At 33.8% G+C, this 21,105-nt stretch overlaps 2 protein-coding genes and 1 long non-coding RNA gene across 6 annotated transcripts in view; 2 read left to right on the top strand and 1 right to left on the bottom strand.

Moving 5' to 3' along the window:
* The first annotated feature begins 85 nt into the window (after positions 1-85).
* Positions 86-5,123, top strand: LOC135721167 (SLAM family member 5-like). Of its 3 annotated transcripts, none has more exons than XM_073813560.1 (5): positions 86-330; positions 743-1,051; positions 2,069-2,365; positions 3,204-3,322; positions 3,446-5,123. In XM_073813560.1, the coding sequence occupies exons 1-5, from the start codon at positions 279-281 to the stop codon at positions 3,512-3,514; spliced, it is 846 nt and encodes a 281-aa protein (XP_073669661.1). In that variant the 5' UTR covers positions 86-278; the 3' UTR covers positions 3,515-5,123. The 3 variants fall into 3 exon arrangements, with proteins under 3 accessions (XP_073669661.1, XP_065099424.1, XP_065099423.1); XM_065243352.2 differs by having other exon boundaries at positions 728-1,051; positions 3,267-3,322; XM_065243351.2 differs by having other exon boundaries at positions 728-1,051.
* Positions 5,124-7,994: 2,871 nt separating this feature from the next.
* The window catches only part of LOC135721146 (muscle M-line assembly protein unc-89-like), a 163,780-nt gene continuing 150,669 nt past the window's right edge, over positions 7,995-21,105 (bottom strand). Inside the window, exons 6-8 of one of the 2 annotated variants that reach the window (XM_065243314.2) lie at positions 16,796-16,834; positions 11,385-11,678; positions 7,995-9,310 (exon numbers count right to left, since the gene is read on the bottom strand). In XM_065243314.2, coding sequence (XP_065099386.1) covers positions 9,243-9,310; positions 11,385-11,678; positions 16,796-16,834 — 401 coding nt within the window. In that variant the 3' untranslated portion in view covers positions 7,995-9,242. The remainder of the gene's footprint in view (positions 9,311-11,384; positions 11,679-16,795; positions 16,835-21,105) is intronic. The other variant, XM_065243313.2, reaches the window with a different exon arrangement.
* On the top strand, positions 16,862-19,311 carry LOC135721182 (uncharacterized). The gene is made up of 3 exons (XR_010521434.2): positions 16,862-18,787; positions 18,877-18,942; positions 19,017-19,311. It is a non-coding gene; the product is annotated as an uncharacterized lncRNA (long non-coding RNA).

Below are 21,105 nucleotides of genomic sequence, written 5' to 3'. Positions count from 1 at the left end.
ACACTTATTTTTGTTTATTTTATTTCTGTGTGCTCTCCTGTGTGAACATTTTGTAAAAAGGTTGTAGTGCTACCTTTGTCATCATCACCTTTAAGGAAATGCTTCGTGTTTGCAAGGGGTTGCATGAGCTGAACTTTGCAGATCATCATTTCCTCTTATACGACCATATCTTTCATTTCATCATTAAACTCTCATCTGAGATTTATTAACTATTAAGACACGATTATTATAACATTTCTGGTGATTTTTGTCATTTTGATTTTCTGGTGTTGTGCAAGATGATGAAGAAAATGTTTGTTGTAATTTTGAACTGTTTCTGGAGTCTATCTGGTAAGTAAACGAGTATTTTTAATTCTTCAGTTTCATCAGTCTGATATATTATTTCTGTCAAAAATAAGATTACAAAGCTGTCACTGGGGCAGTACCCTTTAAAAAAGATCTTAATATGTACCATTTAGATACAAATATGTACCTTTGAACTGCCAATATGTACCTTTGAAGGACTAATATGCACTCTTTGGGTACAAAGGTGTACCTTTTTGAAAGGGTACTGTCCCAGTGAAAACTTTTGTACCTTTATTTCTAAGAGTGTGATCTCTTATAAAAACATTTTACTTAAATCGATTTTTAGCAGCATATGTCTATTTGCATGAAAATTATTTATTGCAAAATACTGAATACATTTTAAACTTTAGTAATTCTAATTATAAACTACTTGTAAATCCAGGTGTATTTGGCACAGGTGAGTTTGTGTCAGTGATGGAGGGAGATTCTGTCACTTTATCTGTCAATCTCACTGAAACACAGATTAAAGAGGGAATCTCCTGGAAGTTTGGACTTCGGGAAATCACCATAGCTGAAATCGAAGTTGGTGACAATAACATCCGTCCATATGAAGATAGAGCTGATGGAAGATTCAAAGGCAGATTGAAGCTGGATCACAGTGGATCTCTAATCATCACAAACATCAGAACCACAGACGCTGGACTTTATAAAGTGTCCCAAACCAGCGCAGACAAACAACTCAATATATTTCATCTTACTGTCTATGGTGAGTAAAGAAGAAGTGGTGAATATCTAAAACAGTGTGTTCACCTTCTCACTATCAGTTCTTGTATTTGTTTTTTGTTATTAATGTCAGGATCTGAATTTTGGGTCTTTGGGTTTGTGTCTTGTTTAATGAGTTCATGACTCTTCAGTGTTAAATTGGTGGCATTAATTTATGGTTCACTGCTAGATGTGTGAGGGTTTTAATGCACAATGTGGAAGCAAAGTTGGTAACGTCTGCAGAGTTAAATGCACATCTGGATGTGGATTATCCTGCTTACCATTGTAATTTGCTATGTTAAAGAGCACATACTGTATTTTGCTATTTGAAAGGTTCATGCGCCCGCGATTCTCATGCGTGTTTAATCAGAAAATCTGGTTCCTTGATCAGTATTAAGTCACCATCAGCTGCTTTCAGATGGAGCGGCATTTACTACACAAAGCCGTGGTTCATGGAGAAGCTAAGCAAAATCACGATTATAATCTAGGACTTTTAATCTATTACTTCTAATCATTATCAGTACTTTTTAACCACTTCTGTCCACGACTTTACGTATTACATAATAACGTCATAAGGTCAAGCTCCCAGTTTGTCTGTTTCCCTTGTGTTCACTGTTTGTTGCCCCCTGGACTATCACCTGTTTCATGTCTACAATCATCCTCATCTGCCAGTAATCATCCTCCTACCTAATTAAGCTCACCAATACCCTCACCGGTTCTTGTATTATTTTAATTAAAGTTTATTGTCTTGATTGTCTCTCCAAGTCTCTCGTCTTTTCTTCCAGTTAATATAAGTTAAGATCTGAAGAACGTGTGTCGCAGATCTTAATTTCATCAATTGTGCTTGCTGTCTGTGTATTTAATTTTCTATCCCTGTTGGCTGACGTGGACCAATTTTGCCCCATCATGTTTTAAGTTGTTTGCCTTTATCTCAATAAAGTGCTGTTTAGGTTCTTTCTGTATTTGTGACAAAACTAAACCTCTTATGCACTGTAAACTTAATTTTTTCTTATGATTTTAGCTCCTCTTCCGGTTCCTGTCATCAAAAATGGCTCTCCAGAAAACACTTCATCATCAGAAAGATCAAACTGCTCCTTGCTGTGTTCAGTGTTGAATGTGAGAGATGTAACTCTCTCTTGGTACAAAGAAAAAAGTTTATTGTCCAACATCAGTGAGTCTAATCTCAACATCAGCAACATCTCTCTACCTCTGGAGGTGGGTTATCAGGATACAAACACATACAGATGTGTGGTCCAACATCCTTTAAGCAACCAGACTCAAGATTACTGCCTTACTCATCTCTGTCAGCAGTGTTCAGGTACAACAGCTGTATTTATTAGTGTTTATTCTGATCTAGATTCATAGATTCATTTTTGAAAGATCTTATATCTCAGATTTAGTTACAGTAATGATATTCACTGGTCACAGATCTGAGATCAGATTTGGTTATGGTAATGATATTCACTGGTCACAGATCTGAGATCAGATTCAGTTATGCTAATGATGTTTACTGGTGACAGATCTGAGATCAGATTCGGTTACGGTAATGATGTTCACTGGTCACAGATCAGATTCGGTTACGGTAATGATGTTCACTGGTGACAGATCTAAGATCAGATTCGGTTACGGTAATGATGTTCACTGGTCACAGATCTGAGATCAGATTCGGTTACGGTAATGATGTTCAATGGTCACAGATCTGAGATCAGATTCGGTTACGGTAATGATGTTCACTGGTCACAGATCTGAGATCAGATTCGGTTACGGTAATGATGTTCAATGGTCACAGATCTGAGATCAGATTCGGTTACGGTAATGATGTTCACTGGTCACAGATCTGAGATCAGATTCGGTTACGGTAATGATGTTCAATGGTCACAGATCTGAGATCAGATTCGGTTACGGTAATGATGTTCAATGGTCACAGATCTGAGATCAGATTCGGTTACGGTAATGATGTTCACTGGTCACAGATCTGAGATCAGATTCGGTTACGGTAATGATGTTCACTGGTGACAGATCTGAGATCAGATTCAGTTACGGTAATGATATTCACTGGTCACTGATCTGAGATCACATGCGGTTACGGCAATGATGTTTACTGGTCACTGATCTGAGGTCAAATTTGGTTACAGTAATGTCTCCCTTTCATTCAGTTTCAGGTTTCTCTTTCATTTTCATTCTTACCTGTTGTGTTGTTGGAGTTCTGATGATTGTAGCTCCAGTTTTGATCTATTACATCTACAGGAAACTGAGAACTACAGCTAAAAAAATTGTAAATATATTTATTTGTTTTTTTATAAAAACATCATTTTGAAATTTATTTTTATAAATGCTCCATACTATTGTTATGTAATCATGTTAAAGCTTGTGTGTTTTTGTGTTTATATCTGTGCAGGAAGTTACTGAAGAGGATATTATTCGGTATTCAGAACCTCACTGTAGTTGGACATTTAGATTACAGTAAATATCTTTGCTTAATACATCAGTTAAGTTTTAAATGCTCGTGTGGACATTGGAATTAACTAGCTCTGTCAACCAACTTCAACAGGTCAACTTTGTTGGCAAGGTTTCATTTGTTACATCATTTGATGTCAGAGTTCAACTTTAGGAGTTAAATTAAATAATGTGTCACAGTATATCAGAAGTTGAGACAGAAGCAGATTGTGACAGACAAGGTTGAGACTTTAACAGTCAGCGCTGTCTGAAGTATTAGAACTTCACATCCTGTGGAATTCTATGTGTATAAGTGGGTTAGTTTATTTTTTATTATTAGCTTTAAAAGTAGAACTTTTTAATTCCACAGATATGGTAAATATTAAAGGGGCAATGTTTCTTTGTGTAACCAAGCAGCTATAAATTGGGGCACTGAAGAACGGCTGTGGTGAAGACTTGTACCTGTAATTTGTGAATGTTTACTTTGAATTTGTTTATTAAACCGTGATTATTTGTAACGGTGATTCATTAAACTTCTCATAAATAAGTTTCAGATTGTCTTCATATAGTTATAACATTATCTGAACCTGAAAAGGCCGAACTACAGCTTGAATATTGGGGGGACCGAAACATTCAGGACTATGCTTTATGCATCAAAACATACCAGATAAATGCAGAGTATTTATGGTAATGAAGTTTAATAGTTACGCTTAACAGAAAAATCGCTGGACCTGAAATGACAAACAAAAGAAGCCGTGAAGACAAAACTGACTGTGACCACAAACTTAAAAACAAAAATAAGTGAGATGGTCAGTCTTCTCAGTTCTTAAGTTAATCTTTATTTCACATCTCTTAATCTGTTGAAGTTCATGAGATTCCCGTCTCGTGTCTCTTCAGATATTCTTAATTTTTTCCTTTGTTTGCAGTTTTTGTGTTTTCTTTATCTAGAAATCAAACTTCATCTAAAGCATCTCAGTCCAACATCTCTAACATTTATACACAGTTGTGTCTTATATACATGACTATACTCAAATGATATTAAGTTAACTTAAAGTGTCTTGTGGACTAGAATGTTCTGAGTGGTTGTTGAGGTGTTTTGGGAAATTAGGTGGTTGTTTTCTGACCTAGGTCAAATAAGATCAAAGCCAATTCTCTGATATTTTCATTATGATTTATATGTTTTATAAGGTTAATTCATCCATTCAAACCCAAATGTGCTAATAGACTGCATGTATATCGATGATGTTGAGCTCAATAACATGTAGAAACTCTTGATGTGTTCAGATGAATGTTTAGTCTTTGATCTTTCACCTCATCACACTTACAGCTCTTATATGAGACTCATGATAAAGATGAACTATACTAGTCAACATTTGAAGTGGTTTATAAAAGTTACCCTAAGACAAGAACAGGTATTGTTCAAAGTATTAAGACAACTTTTATGAAAGGTTTTGGTCCACTTCAAATGTTGACTAGTGTATGTGTGTGATGTCACCTCCTTCATCTTAATGCTTAACATCTCTGTGTGTTTGTGTTCATGCTTTATATCTACATCATGTTATACTACACAAACAGCATTCATAGTAGATAAAGCTTTTGCATTTTGCAAGTTTTTGTTAATTTAATAATGCTACAGTTTAAAAGAGTTTGATGGTTGTGTTCCTCAAAGTTTCATGATCAGTCTTATAAATCTCTTAATATTCTTACATATTTTCATCTTTTATATATCAAACAGTATATTTACTGATTTCTAAACAGATCTGATGAGTGATCAGTTCAGCTGTGTATCCTAATGCAGATTACACTGCAGCGCCATCTAGTGTTTAAACATAAACACACACTAATAACTATTGCACATACATTTATACAGCAGTTATTAATCAATCAAGGAATTAGTTTATTTTTATGATAGCACTAGAAATGTATTTTATACACTGACCTGAGAACAGCCAATGTATGATAAACACACTGTGACAGACTGCGTTTATATTAGATTAAATATAGATTTTAGTTTTATTATATTAAAGTAGTTTTCACAAACATACCTTACAAAAAACATTACTGCTGTGCATTGTAAGCCATAAAAATTATATTTTTAAAGATATGTGAGTAGCTGTTTTCAGTTTAAGACAGTTTATGTATTTTAGTCTGAGATTAGACTTAAACACTGTCTGTCAAACTGAACCTTAATATTTTATCTGAAAAACTGCAGATTTGAGCCTCCAGAAACATTTGATATCCTATAAAGGTATAGAAATAAAACCTGATGCGATTTAATAATATTGATACCATAACTTGTACTGGGGAGTCAAGTTAACAAATTTAAGAAGTATAAAATAAATGTTCATATCTAGTTTGCTCATAAAAAGTTTAGTTTAGATCTTTAAAATCTTTAGTTTGATTAGAGATCTCATACTGAAGAGTTTAATGGGAAACTTATGAAATGTAAATCATATTTTGACATTAATGTTAAATCATATAAATAAATCCTGTAGTTTATCTGTGAAGAGATTGAGATGAGCTTGTTTTAGATTGTGATAAAGTGTTTGTTGTGTTTATCTCTCATCTATAATTCATGTTTGATGTCTTGATGTGATTGAAAACTTTACTTTCTGTTCTTAACATCAATCACAAAACATTTATGAGTCAACACAAAGGAAGATGTTTCACATCATCTTTATTAATAATGATAACAACACACCGTACATTTACTTGTACTTGTTAAAGGTTAACTTCAAAACAAAACTGGCATGCCTTCACTCTTTTACATTTTTAAGGGATAGTTCACCCAAAAATGAAAACTCTGTCATCATTTAATCACTCTCATGTTGTTACAAACCTGTATAAACCCAGCTAACAGAAAAAAGTTCTAAGAACGTTCCCTGAAAGTTTTTAACGTTCCCAAAAACGTTCTGCCAACGTTAAAAGTGTCCAGTTTTCTTGACGTTCTAAGAACGTTTTTGTGTTGTCTCAACGTTAGAGAAATGTTACATTTTACCATTTTTAAACGTTATGACAATGTCATGTTTTAATGTTCACAGTCACACAATGTTTAAAACAACAACTGTTTATTATATTGACTTCTTTGATTGTTATGTAAATGATAGAGAAACATTGCATTTTATTATATTTATTTTTTATATTTATATTATTTTATTATATTTATTATATATTATATATTTATTATATATTATATATCTATTAGATGTAAGTTTAGATGTTGATGTTTTGTTTCATTTTAAGTCACCATTATTGTGATTAGTGTTCGTTTTAGTTGGGCTCTTGAGCCTTGTCTTTTGCTTGCTAGTTTTTTCCCTGGTTGTGTTAACTTTTTGTTAATACACCACATTTGTTATGAACATGTTAAGTTAGTAGTGTAATTCTGTGGTGTGGTGGTTGGTACATAACGGTAAAAAAACGTTCCTAATTAATTTACTAATCAAAAGTGTATTTTTGGTCAATGATGTAAATGAGAGCCAGCATTTTCACAGCAGTTTGTCATTAAAGAGTTTTAGAAACTTTGGACAAAAATATCCGCTATTAAATCAGACTATGAATCTCAACCATGGTGACAATTAAATGAAAAACTTCATGCTGCAATGCATGCTGGGTATTAACAAATTACAAATCTCATTCAGGACTCCCAGCATGCACTGCAGCATGGATAAAAAAGGATTTTTTTTCCAATTTTCTTTGTCACCATGGTTGAGATTCATAGTCTGATTCTTGATGTTTGTGCTTCCCAATTATACAGCAGATATTTTTTGTCCAAAGTTTCTAAAACTCTTTAATGACAAACTGCTGTGAAAGTGCTGGATCTCATTTCCATTATTGACAGAAAATAAACTTTTGATTAGTAAATTAATTAGGAATGATTTTTTACCATTATGTACCAACCACCACACCACAGAATTACACTACTAAATTAACATATTCATAACAAATGTGGTGTATTAACAAAAAGTTAACAAAACCAGGGAAAAAACTAGCAAGCAAAAGACAAGGCTCAAGAGCCCAACTAAAACGTACACTAATCACAATAATGGTGACTTAAAATGAAACAAAACATCAGCATCTAAACTTACATATAATAGATATATAATATATAATAAATATATAATATATAATAAATATAATAAAATAATATAAATATAAAAAATAAATATAATAAAATGCAATGTTTCTCTATCATTTACATAACAATCAAAGAAGTCAATATAATAAACAGTTGTTGTTTTAAACATTGTGTGACTGTGAACATTAAAACATGACATTGTCATAACGTTTAAAAATGGTAAAATGTAACATTCCTCTAACGTTGAGACAACACAAAAACGTTCTTAGAACGTCAAGAAAACTGGACACTTTTAACGTTGGCAGAACGTTTTTGGGAACGTTAAAAACTTTCAGGGAACGTTCTTAGAACTTTTTTCTGTTAGCTGGGAATGTCTTTGTTCTGATGAACAGAAAGGAAGATATTTTGAGAAATGTTTGTAACCAAATCGTTCATGGACCCCAATCACTTCCATAGTAGGAATAAAATAATATTGTGGAAGTAAATGGGGTCCACAAACCGTTTGATTACAAACATCTCAAAATATCTTCCTTTGTGTTCATCAGAACAAAGAAATATATACAGGTTTGTAACAACATGAAAGTGAGTAAATGATGACAGAATTTTTATTTTTGGGTGAACTATCCCTTTAAAAGCAAGATAATCAGCGTTTATCCACTCGAGAACTGAAATGATTAGACAAAACTAACTTTATCAATACGGTTACATGTATATGTATTCATTTAAATGACGGTTACATGCTGTAAAGTGGAAAAAAAGAGATTCATAACAAGCAGAAAAGATTCATGTATCTCAACACACTACAAGTCAGATTTAATACAGGATTACAAACCTAAAGCAGAAACTTTGGTGCAGTTTAGTAAGATTAGTTATCTTATGAGTAAAATCAGTTGTGTTAGTCAGTCAAGTGCTATGAAAGTTTTTTTTTTATCTGTACTGAGAGTCTGAATTCATATTTACAATTTTACATTCAGATCTGATCACAGAACATATTTACTTAAGGAAACATATTTAAGCATAACTAGTAGTTAATGTAGCAAAATATAATGAAAAATATAAAACTAAATGAATATGAACTTGAATAATAAAAACATCAAAACCTCAAAGTGAATTGGCACTAAATAACGTAAAATGTTTATCAATGATGTAAATACACACTGAACTTTTATAATCTCCTTCATAATAATAAAGACAGATTATCAGCTTTACTGAACACACAGATCAACATGAATTTGTTTTTGATGTTTAACAGAAAATCAGATTGTCAGGTTAGAGAAAGACTACAGGTGTACACACAGATCATCTTACTGTATGTAATGTATATCATCATCCTCATCATCATCAGATATTAAAGTAATACTGTTTATAATCACACAATATCAAAGATATCAGAGTCAAACTGTTAATATGATGGGAGGTGAGTAACAGATATGACATATAAATGTAATAAAATAAAACAAACAAACACATTCTGATCATTGATCAATGTGGACGGCAAATAAATGAAAGTTGATTTCACTGTTTATTATCATAAACCTTAAAAAGGTTTTATCACTTGAGCTCAAGAGCACACAAAGGGTTAATTTCTTATTTTAGCAGAACAGATCATGAATGCAGTAAAACTGAATTGTTACTGTAGATGTTGATGATGAATCACTCATGACGTTGAGCATCTATCACCTTATCAAACTTCTGCTTTATTCAACAGAGGAACTACAGCCGTCGGTTCATTTCTATTGGTTCTTGCTGAAACTGTCAGGAATAAACAGAATCACAAAAATAATAAATTAAAACTGATCATGTGACTGAGGGTTAATTCTGCTGGATATTTATAACACTGATCACTGTAGGATTTTGTGTATGCATCTTTTACATTTAATCAATGTCTGATGTCTTACATTGCCCTGATATAATCAACATGTGTCTGTAAAGATGTGAAGCAAATGCCTCATACAGATGTTTGTATGGCCAATAGTAACTGATCAGTGTAAAAACCAAAAAACATAATTCCTCAGGGTAGACCAATCTCATGTAGGAGGTCCTAACACAGGGGTCTCAAACTTAAACTGGCTTTTGGTCATTTCTGAGATTGACATTTCATCAAAGGGCCGCAGAGCTGTTTTAACATAAAAAGCACAATATTTCTGTAAATGTACTGTTTAAATTCTATTATTTAATACATAATAATACTTGAACATTTATAAGCATATATATTAAATTTATACATTTTTTTAATATACATTATTTTATAAAAGTAAGTAAATATTTTCTTAGCCTTATCTTAAATAACTAGGCCTACTAAAACCTTGCACTAAACTAAACAAATTACATTTCTGAATACATTTATAAACTATTATACTTTTTTTAGCACCATTATGTGATTCTGTTTTGATTTATGCATTTGTATTGTTTTCATTCATAGTATTGACTTCAACAAATCTTTTCTGGACAAACACTACAAAGTCTCGACCAGATTAATTGATCGCATGGTGACAATAATATGATTGACGTGAGGTTCAGTTGAGGAATTAAAAACCCATCACACATTCCGTTATCCTCGTAAATCACAGAGAGCGCGGCTCATGGCTGTGCAAGCGTAGCAACGGAAGACCGTTGGAGTGATCTTAAATATGGCCTTGCTACATGACTCTCTTCAATGAACTCTACTTCCCTCAACTTTGGTTCTGCTTACTGCTTTTGAGCCTGTTTACACCTGTGTTGTCATCTATCAGGAGTGCGTTTCCCAAAAGCATTGTTGTGAACCTGTTAGCAACTTAGTTGGTTGGCAATGGGACTAACTTAGTTAGCAACTATGGTTTTGGAAAACGCACCACAGATCACAAGTGGACGACACTAAAGACAGGTTTAAACAGTGTTCAAAATGTGTTGAGCTTGTTTACTTTGGACCACATTCAGGAGGAGTCGAAAACACATTCGAGAACAACTGTTCAGACAAATTCAAGAAAATCTTTCAACTGCTTTGTCTGCTTATAAACCTTCAAGGCACACATGTATTTAAAAAGTTAAATTGTAAGATTGTGATATTTTTGTTAAATTGTTCACAGATGTAAGAATCTCACCTCCCGTCTGCCCATTAAAGTCCTCTTTAGGAGACCCACCCGTTTAAACAAACATTCACCTTAATAAGTAATTTTGTTCACACAATTTCTAAACTTCTAAACACTTTTTTGTGATACTGCTGCCAATAATCACTTTAAAAAATAACTCACTACAAACTAAACATTATTTTTTGGGCCTTACTTATACTATATGTTGTTTAGATTTGTGAATGAAAAAACTAAATGAAGCCACAACACATCAGCTCATCAGTTATGGTTTTAAGTTACAATCTTATCTGGTACATTATCTCGCAGATGCTGGAGAGCTTTCTGTTAAAACAAGAATCACACAATTAAACCAAACCATCCAACATTTACAAATGTCTTATGCATGTGTTTGTGTAAGCACAGAGTTTTTATCTTTAGTCCGCTGCAATGTTTTGTATTAGTTTATCTGAACACAAAGAGCTGTGTGATGTTTAAAGCTGTTTAGAAATGAAATGATTTGTAAAAGTGCTTCAAAAATAAATCAGACTTAACAGTGAAAGCATCAGCACAGACTGAACTCAATAAGTGAACAAACAATCAGTTGAGATTTCTTGTTTCTTTGTATCTCAGTGTATCAGTGGAGTAATGAATCATCACATCTCACATTAAATCTGCTTTTTCATTGCGTTACATTATCTTTGGACATGGATCTTGAACACCTTAACCTAGTTCATTCTCTCCAATAAAAACTAATAAAAACATACAGCTTAACTACTTACCAATCACTCTAAATCTGATTCTGGTGCGTGATGTTTCTTCATCGTTGGCGATCATTATTTCATAGTATCCAGAGTCCTTCATTGAAACGTTATTGATGATGAGAGATCCAACATTAGGATTCAATTCCAGTCTGTCTTTGAATTGCTGATCATCATTATAAGTTATACAGATCCCTTCGTCGTTTGTCTTCCTTCCAGTTATAATCACACGATTGTTAAACGTCCACACTATCTGAACCCCTGGCTGTACTTCACTTTCATCACCGGGTATAGTGACAGGATCTCCTTCAGTCACTGACAGAAATGGATTTGTTATAGGAGCAGACAGAAACACAGAGAAGAATATACACATTATTACACATTTCATTAAAGGGGTCATGACATTGGGAATCAAATTTGCCTTCATCTTTTGACATATTACTATATCATTAATACATCCTTCATTGCTTAAAGCTCCCTTCTGATTAATAACAAAAACATTTAAGTAGATTAATTTTCATATGATCTTCCCCAGATAAAGACACAGCATCATTGTATTGTTGGCTCCGCCCACTAGGGTTCAGTTAGAGGAGTGACTTAACCTCTCGACGCGCACTAGCTCGCGGACGGAAGGACGTCAGTTTTTTTAATGCTGCTAACAATATATATATATAGCCTACTGTGTACAAACAACAATAATAATAACACTACTATACATCGTTTAAAAGGTCTAAGGGTTTAGCGTCAGTGTATGGTGTCCGTTTTGAGATTAAATTGCTCTAGTATCATAAATATAGTATTTTATTACAGAAGTCCAGATAACAACATGCATAATATAAACTGACTCCTTACCTTTGTGCTGGTATAAGGAACGCGAATCGAATCCAGTCTGTTTCAGATGTGTGAATAACCCATAAAAACTCTCCAACAAAGTACATCCAATGACCAGTTTTGTCCACAAATGCGTATAATCCGTGAAATATGGATATATTTTCCATTGTTTACATCAGATTTCAGATGCACGTCTTGTAATAGATTATAATATACAATCTGAGGACTATTTACATCGTAACACTTGTATATGAGAGCACATTCGCGTTCAAAACCAGCGCTCAAACTTGATTGTACAAGTAGGCGGGAGTATAATACATAATATCCAAACAGCGCTGTCTAATATCGTGACGTCATCTGACTCGCGCGTTCCTCCAATGACTTCATGGAAAATATTGATAGACAGAACGTGTAGCCAATTAGAAACCGAATTCAACGATCTTTGTGTGAAGCTTTATTTCCTGGTGTGGATACGGCATTTTATACGCTTATATAAGGATAAACAATAAAAAGAACGAACGTGTATGCATGTAAACAAAAGACTTTTATTTTGTGGCTGACTGGCACTTAGAAAAGGCACTAGTCTTACAAAAACTCTTGCAAGAACCTCATTTTTGGGTCTATTGACTTCAAACGTGAAATATAACTTCTTTAGACTTGTGGCTTTGGCCTCATTGCATTTATAGGTTTCACACATATATTTATCATTAAGATTTTTAGTGTTAAAAAAGATGTTATGCAAAAAATGTTTAATTACAATGTACTTCAACCTCTCTAACTTTTTTTTTTTAATCTTAAAATAATTTTGAAACATGGAAAACGAAGCTCAAAGTGTCTTCTATCTAATGATACCACATTTATGCTTATACTATAAATGGTTTAGTAAAAACAGCCCTTTTAGTGAAAGTAGGTATTTTCATGGTTTCGAGCCAGAATGGGGGTGCTTTTCAAGAGGTTAAATAGATCTGAAGGTGTAGTTGTTCACAATTATTATAAGACTGTAATAACAGTAAGATTGTGATGTCAGACAAATTGTAATGTTGCTGGTAACTGGTAATGATCCGTTCATTTTTGAGTTTTGAATTGACCTATCGATAAGCCCCGCCCCAAATTAACACTGTTCATGTACTGCAGGGTAAGATTAAAGAAATTTAAAAGTGACAAGCTTGTCAAGTATGCAACACATACTTGAAATGTGACCTCTGAATTTTTAACCTATCCTTAGTGAGAATTATACAACAGTTCTTTCTGGTTCTCGAATCGGATTGGCTAAGAGGCGTGCAATATTCTACTGATAACAGCACAGTAACCACTTCACCATTTTATATCATTCCGCCACCTGCTGGTCATTTTAGTATTAGTGATACAGGCTCATCTCTGACTGGAAAAACTGCACGCACGCACACACACAGACAGCACGCGCTGTTTTAAACACTCTCCGTGTGTCTCATTAGTTCACTAGCTCTGGTAATTGTAAATGCCTTATTTTCACAATAGTCACTTTAGTCATTTCATTGTAATTTAACACATTTGACTGCAAAAAATGCCTGGAAGCTTTAGTGCCAAAAACTACTTCTAAAAAACCTATATCTACATGGGTTTATATGACCCCAAACGACATTTCATTAGTTAAAAAAAGGTTCCCTTCATCTCAGAGATATAAAATGTTGTGACTTTTCCTAAACAATCTATCTTTACATACACAAAAAACTGGGCTTGATTCGCTTGTTAGAGATGCGCGGATGGGCTATTATTTCAACTGTTACCGCATCACAAAACTTATCATCCATCCGCAGTAGCCATGCAGTGTATGATGCTTAAACAGGCAGTTGGATTGGAGTGCTTCATATTAACTGAGATTGTTATTTTCAAAAGTTTTTCTTCCAAAATATATTTATACATTTATTTATGTATTACAATATACAAATGACATGCTAAAGCACATGAAATGATTCTTAAATTATATTCTTTAAGGCTTGTATTTGTCAAAGAAAGGGAGACTGATTTCTAGATATGTATTTAATAAATCTTTTCTTTTGCAGAGAAAGCATGGTAGCCAACATTAAAAGGTATGTTGCCATAGCAGCATCAAGGAAAAGAAACCTGGAAAGTCCATCAACCTCCAGATAGTAAAAGAAAACTCCTGTGAGCATGTGCTTAATTCATGTTTTTACTACACTTAAACTTTTAAATTATTTATCAAATAAATCTTGAAATGAGACTTCCTGCTCTCAAATACAGCTATTTTGTTTGATGCTAAAGGAAATGTTTTGGCTTTAAGTGTTTAGGCTTATGATAATTTTAATAGACATCAGTGTCTGATTAATTAATGTCCTTCTATTAATAGATTGGTGAGCCAAGAGAGTCTTTCACATAATTTGAGTTTCACGACAAAAATGATATAACCCCAAATCAGAAAAAGTTGGGACACTGTAGAAATTGTGAGTAAAAAAGGAATGGAATAATTTACAAATCTCATAAACTTATATTTTATTCACAGTAGAATATAGATAACATATCAAATGTTGAAAGTGAGACATTTTGAAATGTCATGCCAAATATTGGCTCATTTTGGACTTCATGAGAGCTATACATTCCAAAAAAAGTTGGGACAGGTAGTAATAAGAGGCCGGAAAAGTTAAATGTACATATAAGGAACAGCTGGAGGAGGACCAATGTTTAGGAATGGGAATGTTGTCCCATTCTTGTCTAATACAGACTTCTAGTTGCTCAACTGTCTTAGGTCTTCTTTGTCGTATCTTCCTCTTTATGATGCACCAGATGTTTTCTGTGGGTGACAGATCTGGACTGCAGGCTGGCCATTTCGGTACTCAGATCCTTCTTCTACGCAGTCTTGATGTTGTAATTGATGCAGTATGTGGTCTGGCATTGTCATGTTGGAAAATGCAAGGTCTTCCCTGAAAGAGACGACGTCTGAATGAGGGCATATGTTGCTTTAAAACTTGGATAAACCTTTCAGCATTGATGATGCCTTTCCAGATGTGTAAGCTGCCCATGCCACACACACTCATGCAACCCCAAACCATCAGAGATGCAGGCTTCTGAAAAGAGCGCTAATAACAACTTGGGTTGTCATTGTCCTCTTTAGTCCGAATGAAATGGCGTCCCAGTTTTCCAAAAAGAACTTCAAATTTTGATTCGTCTGACCACAGAACAGTTTTCCACTTTGCCAAAGTCCATTTTAAATGAGCCTTGCCCAGGGAAAACGCCTGTGCTTCTGGGTCATGTTTAGATATGGCTTCTTGTTTGACCTACAGGGTTTTAGCCGGCAACGGCGAATGGCACAGTGGATTGTGTTCACCGACAGTGTTTTCTGGAAGTATTCCTGAGCCCATGTTGTGATTTCCATTACAGTAGCATTCCTGTATGTGGTTTTCAGGCCTTGACCCTTACGCACAAAGATTGTTCCAAATTCTCTGAATCTTTGGATGATATTATGCACTGAAGATGATGATTACTTCAAACTCTTTGCAATTTTTCTCTGAGAAACTCAGAAAACTATTTTTTCGCTGCAGCATTGGGGGAATTGGTGATTCTCTGCCCATCTTGACTTCTGACAGACACTGCCACTCTGAGAGGCTTTTTTATACCCAATCATGTTGCCAATTGACCTAATAAGTTGCAAATTAGTCCTTAAGCTGTTTCTTATATGTACATTTAAATTTTCTGGCCTCTTATTGCTACCTGTCCCAACTTTTTTTGGAATGTGTAGCTCTTATGAAATCCAAAATGAGCCAATATTTGGCATGACATTTTTAAAATGTCTCACTTTCTACATTTGAAAAGTTATCTATATTCTATTGTAAATAAAATATAAGTGTATGAGATTTGTAAATTATTCCATTCCTTTTTTACTCACAATTTTTACAGTGTCCCAACTTTTTCTGATTTGGGGTTGTACAGCCATAATAAATCACAGTACTTTGTACTTAAGTAAGTACATTTTGAGGCAAATACTTTTGTACTTTTACTCAAATAAAAATGTAATAAAAGTACTTCTACTTTTACTTGAGTAATATTTTACCTTGGGTATGTCTACTTTTACTCAAGTACATGATTTGTGTACTTCATCCACCACTGTTAATTTCAGATGGTTACAGTTATTGTATTCAATAGCCAAAACAAAGTTTAGCCTGTTAAACCAAATTATACCTCATAAACATCTTGTATACTTTCATTCTTTCTTGTTATATTCAGAGGTAGACAAAAACACATTAGACCGAATTGCTTTATGTAGAAAGAAAGAAAAACTGCTCAGCCAAATTCAACATAATCTAACAACTGCTAATAAAACCATCAAGGCAAAAATATATTAAAATTAGTTAAAAGTTAAATAAATACAGTAAAAGCCTAGATTGTGATATTTTAGTTAAATTGTACACACATGTAAGAATCTCACCTCCTTTCTGCCCATTCACAAAATCAATTGTGTCATAATTCTATGGTGTTTAAAAACAAATAATTATTGTATGTATATGTATATATTATAGTGAATAAAAAAACCCTAAAAGAAGCCACAACACACATCAGATCATCAGTTTTGGTTCTGAATAGTGATTTCACAAATGCTCAAATCTTACCTGTCATATCTCCTTGCAGGCGGTTTAAAGGATCTATGCCTGTAAGACAAAAATCACAGTTAAACCAAACCATACATTATTTAAAAATGTATTATGCATATGTTTGTGTAAGCACAGTTTTATCTTTAGTTCGCTGAAATTCTTTGTTTATCTGAACACAAAGAGCTGTGTGATGTAATTTCACACAAAAGCTTGTAAAACTGTTCTGAAATCAAATGATTTGTAAAAGTGCTACAGAAATAAATCAGATTTAACAGTTGAAGCATCAGCACAAACTGAACTCAATAAGTGAATGAAGAATCAGTTGAGATGTCTTGTGTGTTTGTATTTCAGTGTATCAGTGGAGTAATGAATCATCTCTAATCTCATCAAATCCCTGAGATGAACACAAGATGATCTATTAGTGTTGTTAGTTTACTGCGCTCACCAATCTGTATAACATCAGCGGTTCTGTGCTCATGATTTTAACAGTAGTTATAACGGGACACCTCTCGTCAAACTTTTATGACCCCCTCCCCCACCCGTTGACAGGTCGTGTTTTATGACCCCTTTGACAGGGGGGCGGGACCATCAATCAAAATCTGTACAAGTTGTCAACTTTAGACAGAAAGTATTTAATGGTTTTATTACCGGTCATTTAGAGTGTTTGTTTTTCCTGAGTGTATTTTATGTCAAGCCTATTATGTTTAATGACGGCTCGTGTGTGACAGCTCGTGTTTCGACATTTGATGTCAGCTCTCACCCTTCCTCCCTCCTTTCTCACAAGACCTGCATTCTTTCACAGGGGTGCGTGTTGTAAAGCGATTAAAGATTTCAAAAACTCAATGTTGGTAAAACAATCCCCCATTACGGTGTCAAAAAGTAAATGTTTATTTTAGATTTAGACAAATCATGAACAATGCTACGATTAAAACTTTTGATTGTAACATCACAAGTTATTTAATTAAATATTCCGTATACGGGTATAGTTTAAGCAATGATCTGAGCCAATACTACAATCTTTAGATGATAGTCTAAACTAAATAAATGTTTAAACGGTTCAGGAATTCCGTGAATCTTTTCATAACCTGCACTATAGTTTCACGCGTATTAAAGATCCGGCGGTGCCTGACAAAGCGCCGGGTGAGCGTTCATATCTGCCATTTTAAAATAATGTTAATAAATGTAATTCTGTCCACTATGGCAAAATAGGATTTTATTTTAGATTTAGTGGAATCTTTAACCAAGTCTCTGATTAAGACATGTGTATACGTGCACAGATGGTGACAGAGAAACTTATATATGACGTTAATAATCTTTTAAATGTTTTTAAGACGTATTCACCCCATTTTGGGGTTTTATTTTTAATTAAAGGCTTCTTAAAACATGTGTGAATATGTGTATATTATACAAAGAGTCTTATATTGTCTGCTCTGACAAAAATAAAGTATTATTTTAGGTTTAGGGGAATTGACTGCGTGTGTCTTATAAATACAACTTGATAATATGTTTGTTTTGTAAAGAGACTTCTTTAAAGTCACGCAAGAATAAAATATTTTAGTTGTAACTGGTTAAACTTAAAGCCGATATTTTCTATCGAACTAGTCTATTTTCTGTTCAGACACAAAGTTTTCTGATGCTGATATTATGTCAGTGTGTGTTTGTGTGGGGGGTCGTGTGATGTAATCTTTGAAAGTTTATGACCGAACCTTTATTGGGGAGCGACAAGAGATCTCCCGGAATCAGTTTGAATGGAGCAGAGCTGTTATACTCAAGTCTATTGGTATGTATGTGTTTCGCTGTGTTCGTTCCAGTATTTTGTCTGATTTATTTAAAAACTAAAAATTCGATCTCTGGTATTGCAGCGAAATTGTCTAAACTGGTATTAACTATTCCTGGTAAATCGCGGAGAAGAGTGGCCTGAACAAAAAAGTCAGACCGTGACTAGAACCATCAGCAGCGTAACACGGAAATCTTGGAACAAAAGAGACGCCGACTGGCTCGTGTTGTCCGGTGTGTTTTTATTTAATCCTGTTACAATAGATTTAAACAAACTGGTTTGGTTTAATATTTTCTAATAACATGTGTTATCTGTTTTAAAGGTTTGGATATCAGAGGCAAAGCGAACGTTGTGTGTACTATTGCAAAATATATAGCGGATCTCCACGGTACGTTTATCTTGCATAAGAAAATTGTTTTATTTAGATATTTGTCCTAATAAATTGTTTTTATCTGTTTACAGGTTAGGATACAGACCACAACGCTTTGGACGTATCTTTAAAAAAGATTAAAATCAGAGACTTTTTGGATTTGTCTGGGGACATTTTAAACATTTTGTGGCAAATTGGATTTAAAACATTTCGGATACTGGATACCTAGTTTGATTTGTCCACAGAGCTTGTTTAAAACGTTTTCACCGCATTTTAGGGTTTATTTTTAATTAAAGGCTTCTTAAAACATGTGTGAAAATGTGTATATTATACAATGAGTCTTATATTGTCTGCTCTGACAAAAATAAATTATTATTTTAGATTTTAGATCAATTGACTGTGTGTGTTTTATGTCAAGCGTATGCTGTTATGTTTAATGACGGCTCGTGTGACAGCTTGTGTTTTGGCATTTGATGTCAGATATCACACTTCCTCCATCCTTATTCACAAGCCCTGCATTCTTTCACAGGGGTACGTGTTGTAAAGCGACTAAAGATTTCTAAAACTCAACGTTGGTAAAATAATTACCCATTACGGTATCAAAAAAGTAAATGTTTATTTTAGATTTAGACAAATCATGAACAATGCTACGATTAAAACTTTTGTTTGTAACATCACAAGTTATTTAATTAAATATTCCGTATACGTGTATAGTTTAAGCAATGACCTGAGCCATATACTTCGGCGCCATCAATACTACAATATTTAGACGATAGTCTAAACTAAATAAAATTTTAAACGGTTTCAGGAACTCCGTGAATCTTTTCATAACCTGCTCTATAGTTTCACGCGTATTAAAGATCCGGCGGTGCCTGACAAAGCGCAGGGTGTGTGTTCATATATACCGTTTTAAATTAACCTTAATAAAATGTAATTCTGTACACTATGGCAAAATAGTGGGTTTATTTTAGATTTTAGGGGATTCTTTAACCAAGGCTCTGATTAAGACATATGTATACGTGCACCGATAGTGACAGAGAACTTATGTATGCCGTTATTAAACTTTTTAAAATGTTTTTAAGACGTCTTCAACTCATTTAGGGGTTTATTTTTAATTAAAGAGCACCAATTATGCTAATAAATTAGCACGTTAGCACGTTATTGTAATATCCCATAGTACATACATGTTATTAAAACTTGAACTAATGCACTGTGAGTCTTATAAATTGCTTACATACCTCACCGATTTCTGCATGTCTGGAAAACGCTCGGATTTAGTTCCTGTCTCCGCCTCCCAAAATGTCTAGTGTATTCGGATTGGTTAGATGACTTCTCAACTGTTATTGGTCAACTGGGTTCGGCGTGTGTTTGAAGGGTTACGCCCCTGACTAGGCGTGGGTTTTCCGGTTCTGACTGAGAGTCACAGGCAAAGTAAACAAGCGCTATATTTCTCTATAAACGATGGTGTCTGTACTGCCTTACCACTTCAAGCTCGATCCAGAGAGTTCAGACGGCAGTTACGATATAAACGATCTCCGTCAATGAACGCGATTGGATTTAACTTTTTTAGGTGTCCTTAGCTCTGCCAGAATGCTAAACGAAGACGAAAATGTGTTGCAAAGACATCCAAAAGGTAATTATAACGTACTACATTACTTTGCAAACTATATGGAAACACCAAATGTAGCACATAGAAAGTATTTTTTGAAATGATTATAAAACTATTTCACTTATTAACATTATTTTACTATAGTAAACTTTATTATAAAAGACCGCTTACATACTATATTACTGTGCAAACTATATGGAAACACCAAATGTAGCACATAGAAAGTATTTGTTGAAATGATTATAAAACTATTTCATTTGTTAACATTATTTTACTATAGTAAACTTTATTATAAAAGACTGTTACATAATATATCACTGTGCAAACTATATGGAAACACCAAATGTAGCACAAAGAAAGTATTAATTGAAATGAATGTTCTACATTATTTTACTATGGTAAACTTTTTTTATGAAAGACTGCTTACTTATAAGTGCTATGTTTTTACTTATTAGGTTTTAAGGAGAATGCAACATGTTCCAGGGCCTCTTACCTGCGTGATTCATCATCCAGGTTTTGCACAAATTGTCTAAATCCCTACACACAGAACATTTATTGTACCGACTATAAGC

This window comes from Paramisgurnus dabryanus, chromosome 24 (genome assembly GCF_030506205.2).
Source record: "Paramisgurnus dabryanus chromosome 24, PD_genome_1.1, whole genome shotgun sequence".
Classification (NCBI taxonomy): domain Eukaryota; kingdom Metazoa; phylum Chordata; class Actinopteri; order Cypriniformes; family Cobitidae; genus Paramisgurnus; species Paramisgurnus dabryanus.
Note: the sequence above shows the minus strand (reverse complement) of the source record. Positions and strands in the feature narration are given on the sequence as shown.

Coding starts and splice junctions, on each gene's coding strand:
- LOC135721167 (XM_065243351.2), top strand. CDS start 279: ATGATGAAGAAAATGTTTGTTGTAATTTTGAACTGTTTCTGGAGTCTA. Junction 2,366..3,203: donor TCTCTGTCAGCAGTGTTCAG/GTACAACAGCTG, acceptor CCTTTCATTCAG/TTTCAGGTTTCTCTTTCATT. Junction 3,323..3,445: donor GAACTACAGCTAAAAAAATT/GTAAATATATTT, acceptor ATATCTGTGCAG/GAAGTTACTGAAGAGGATAT.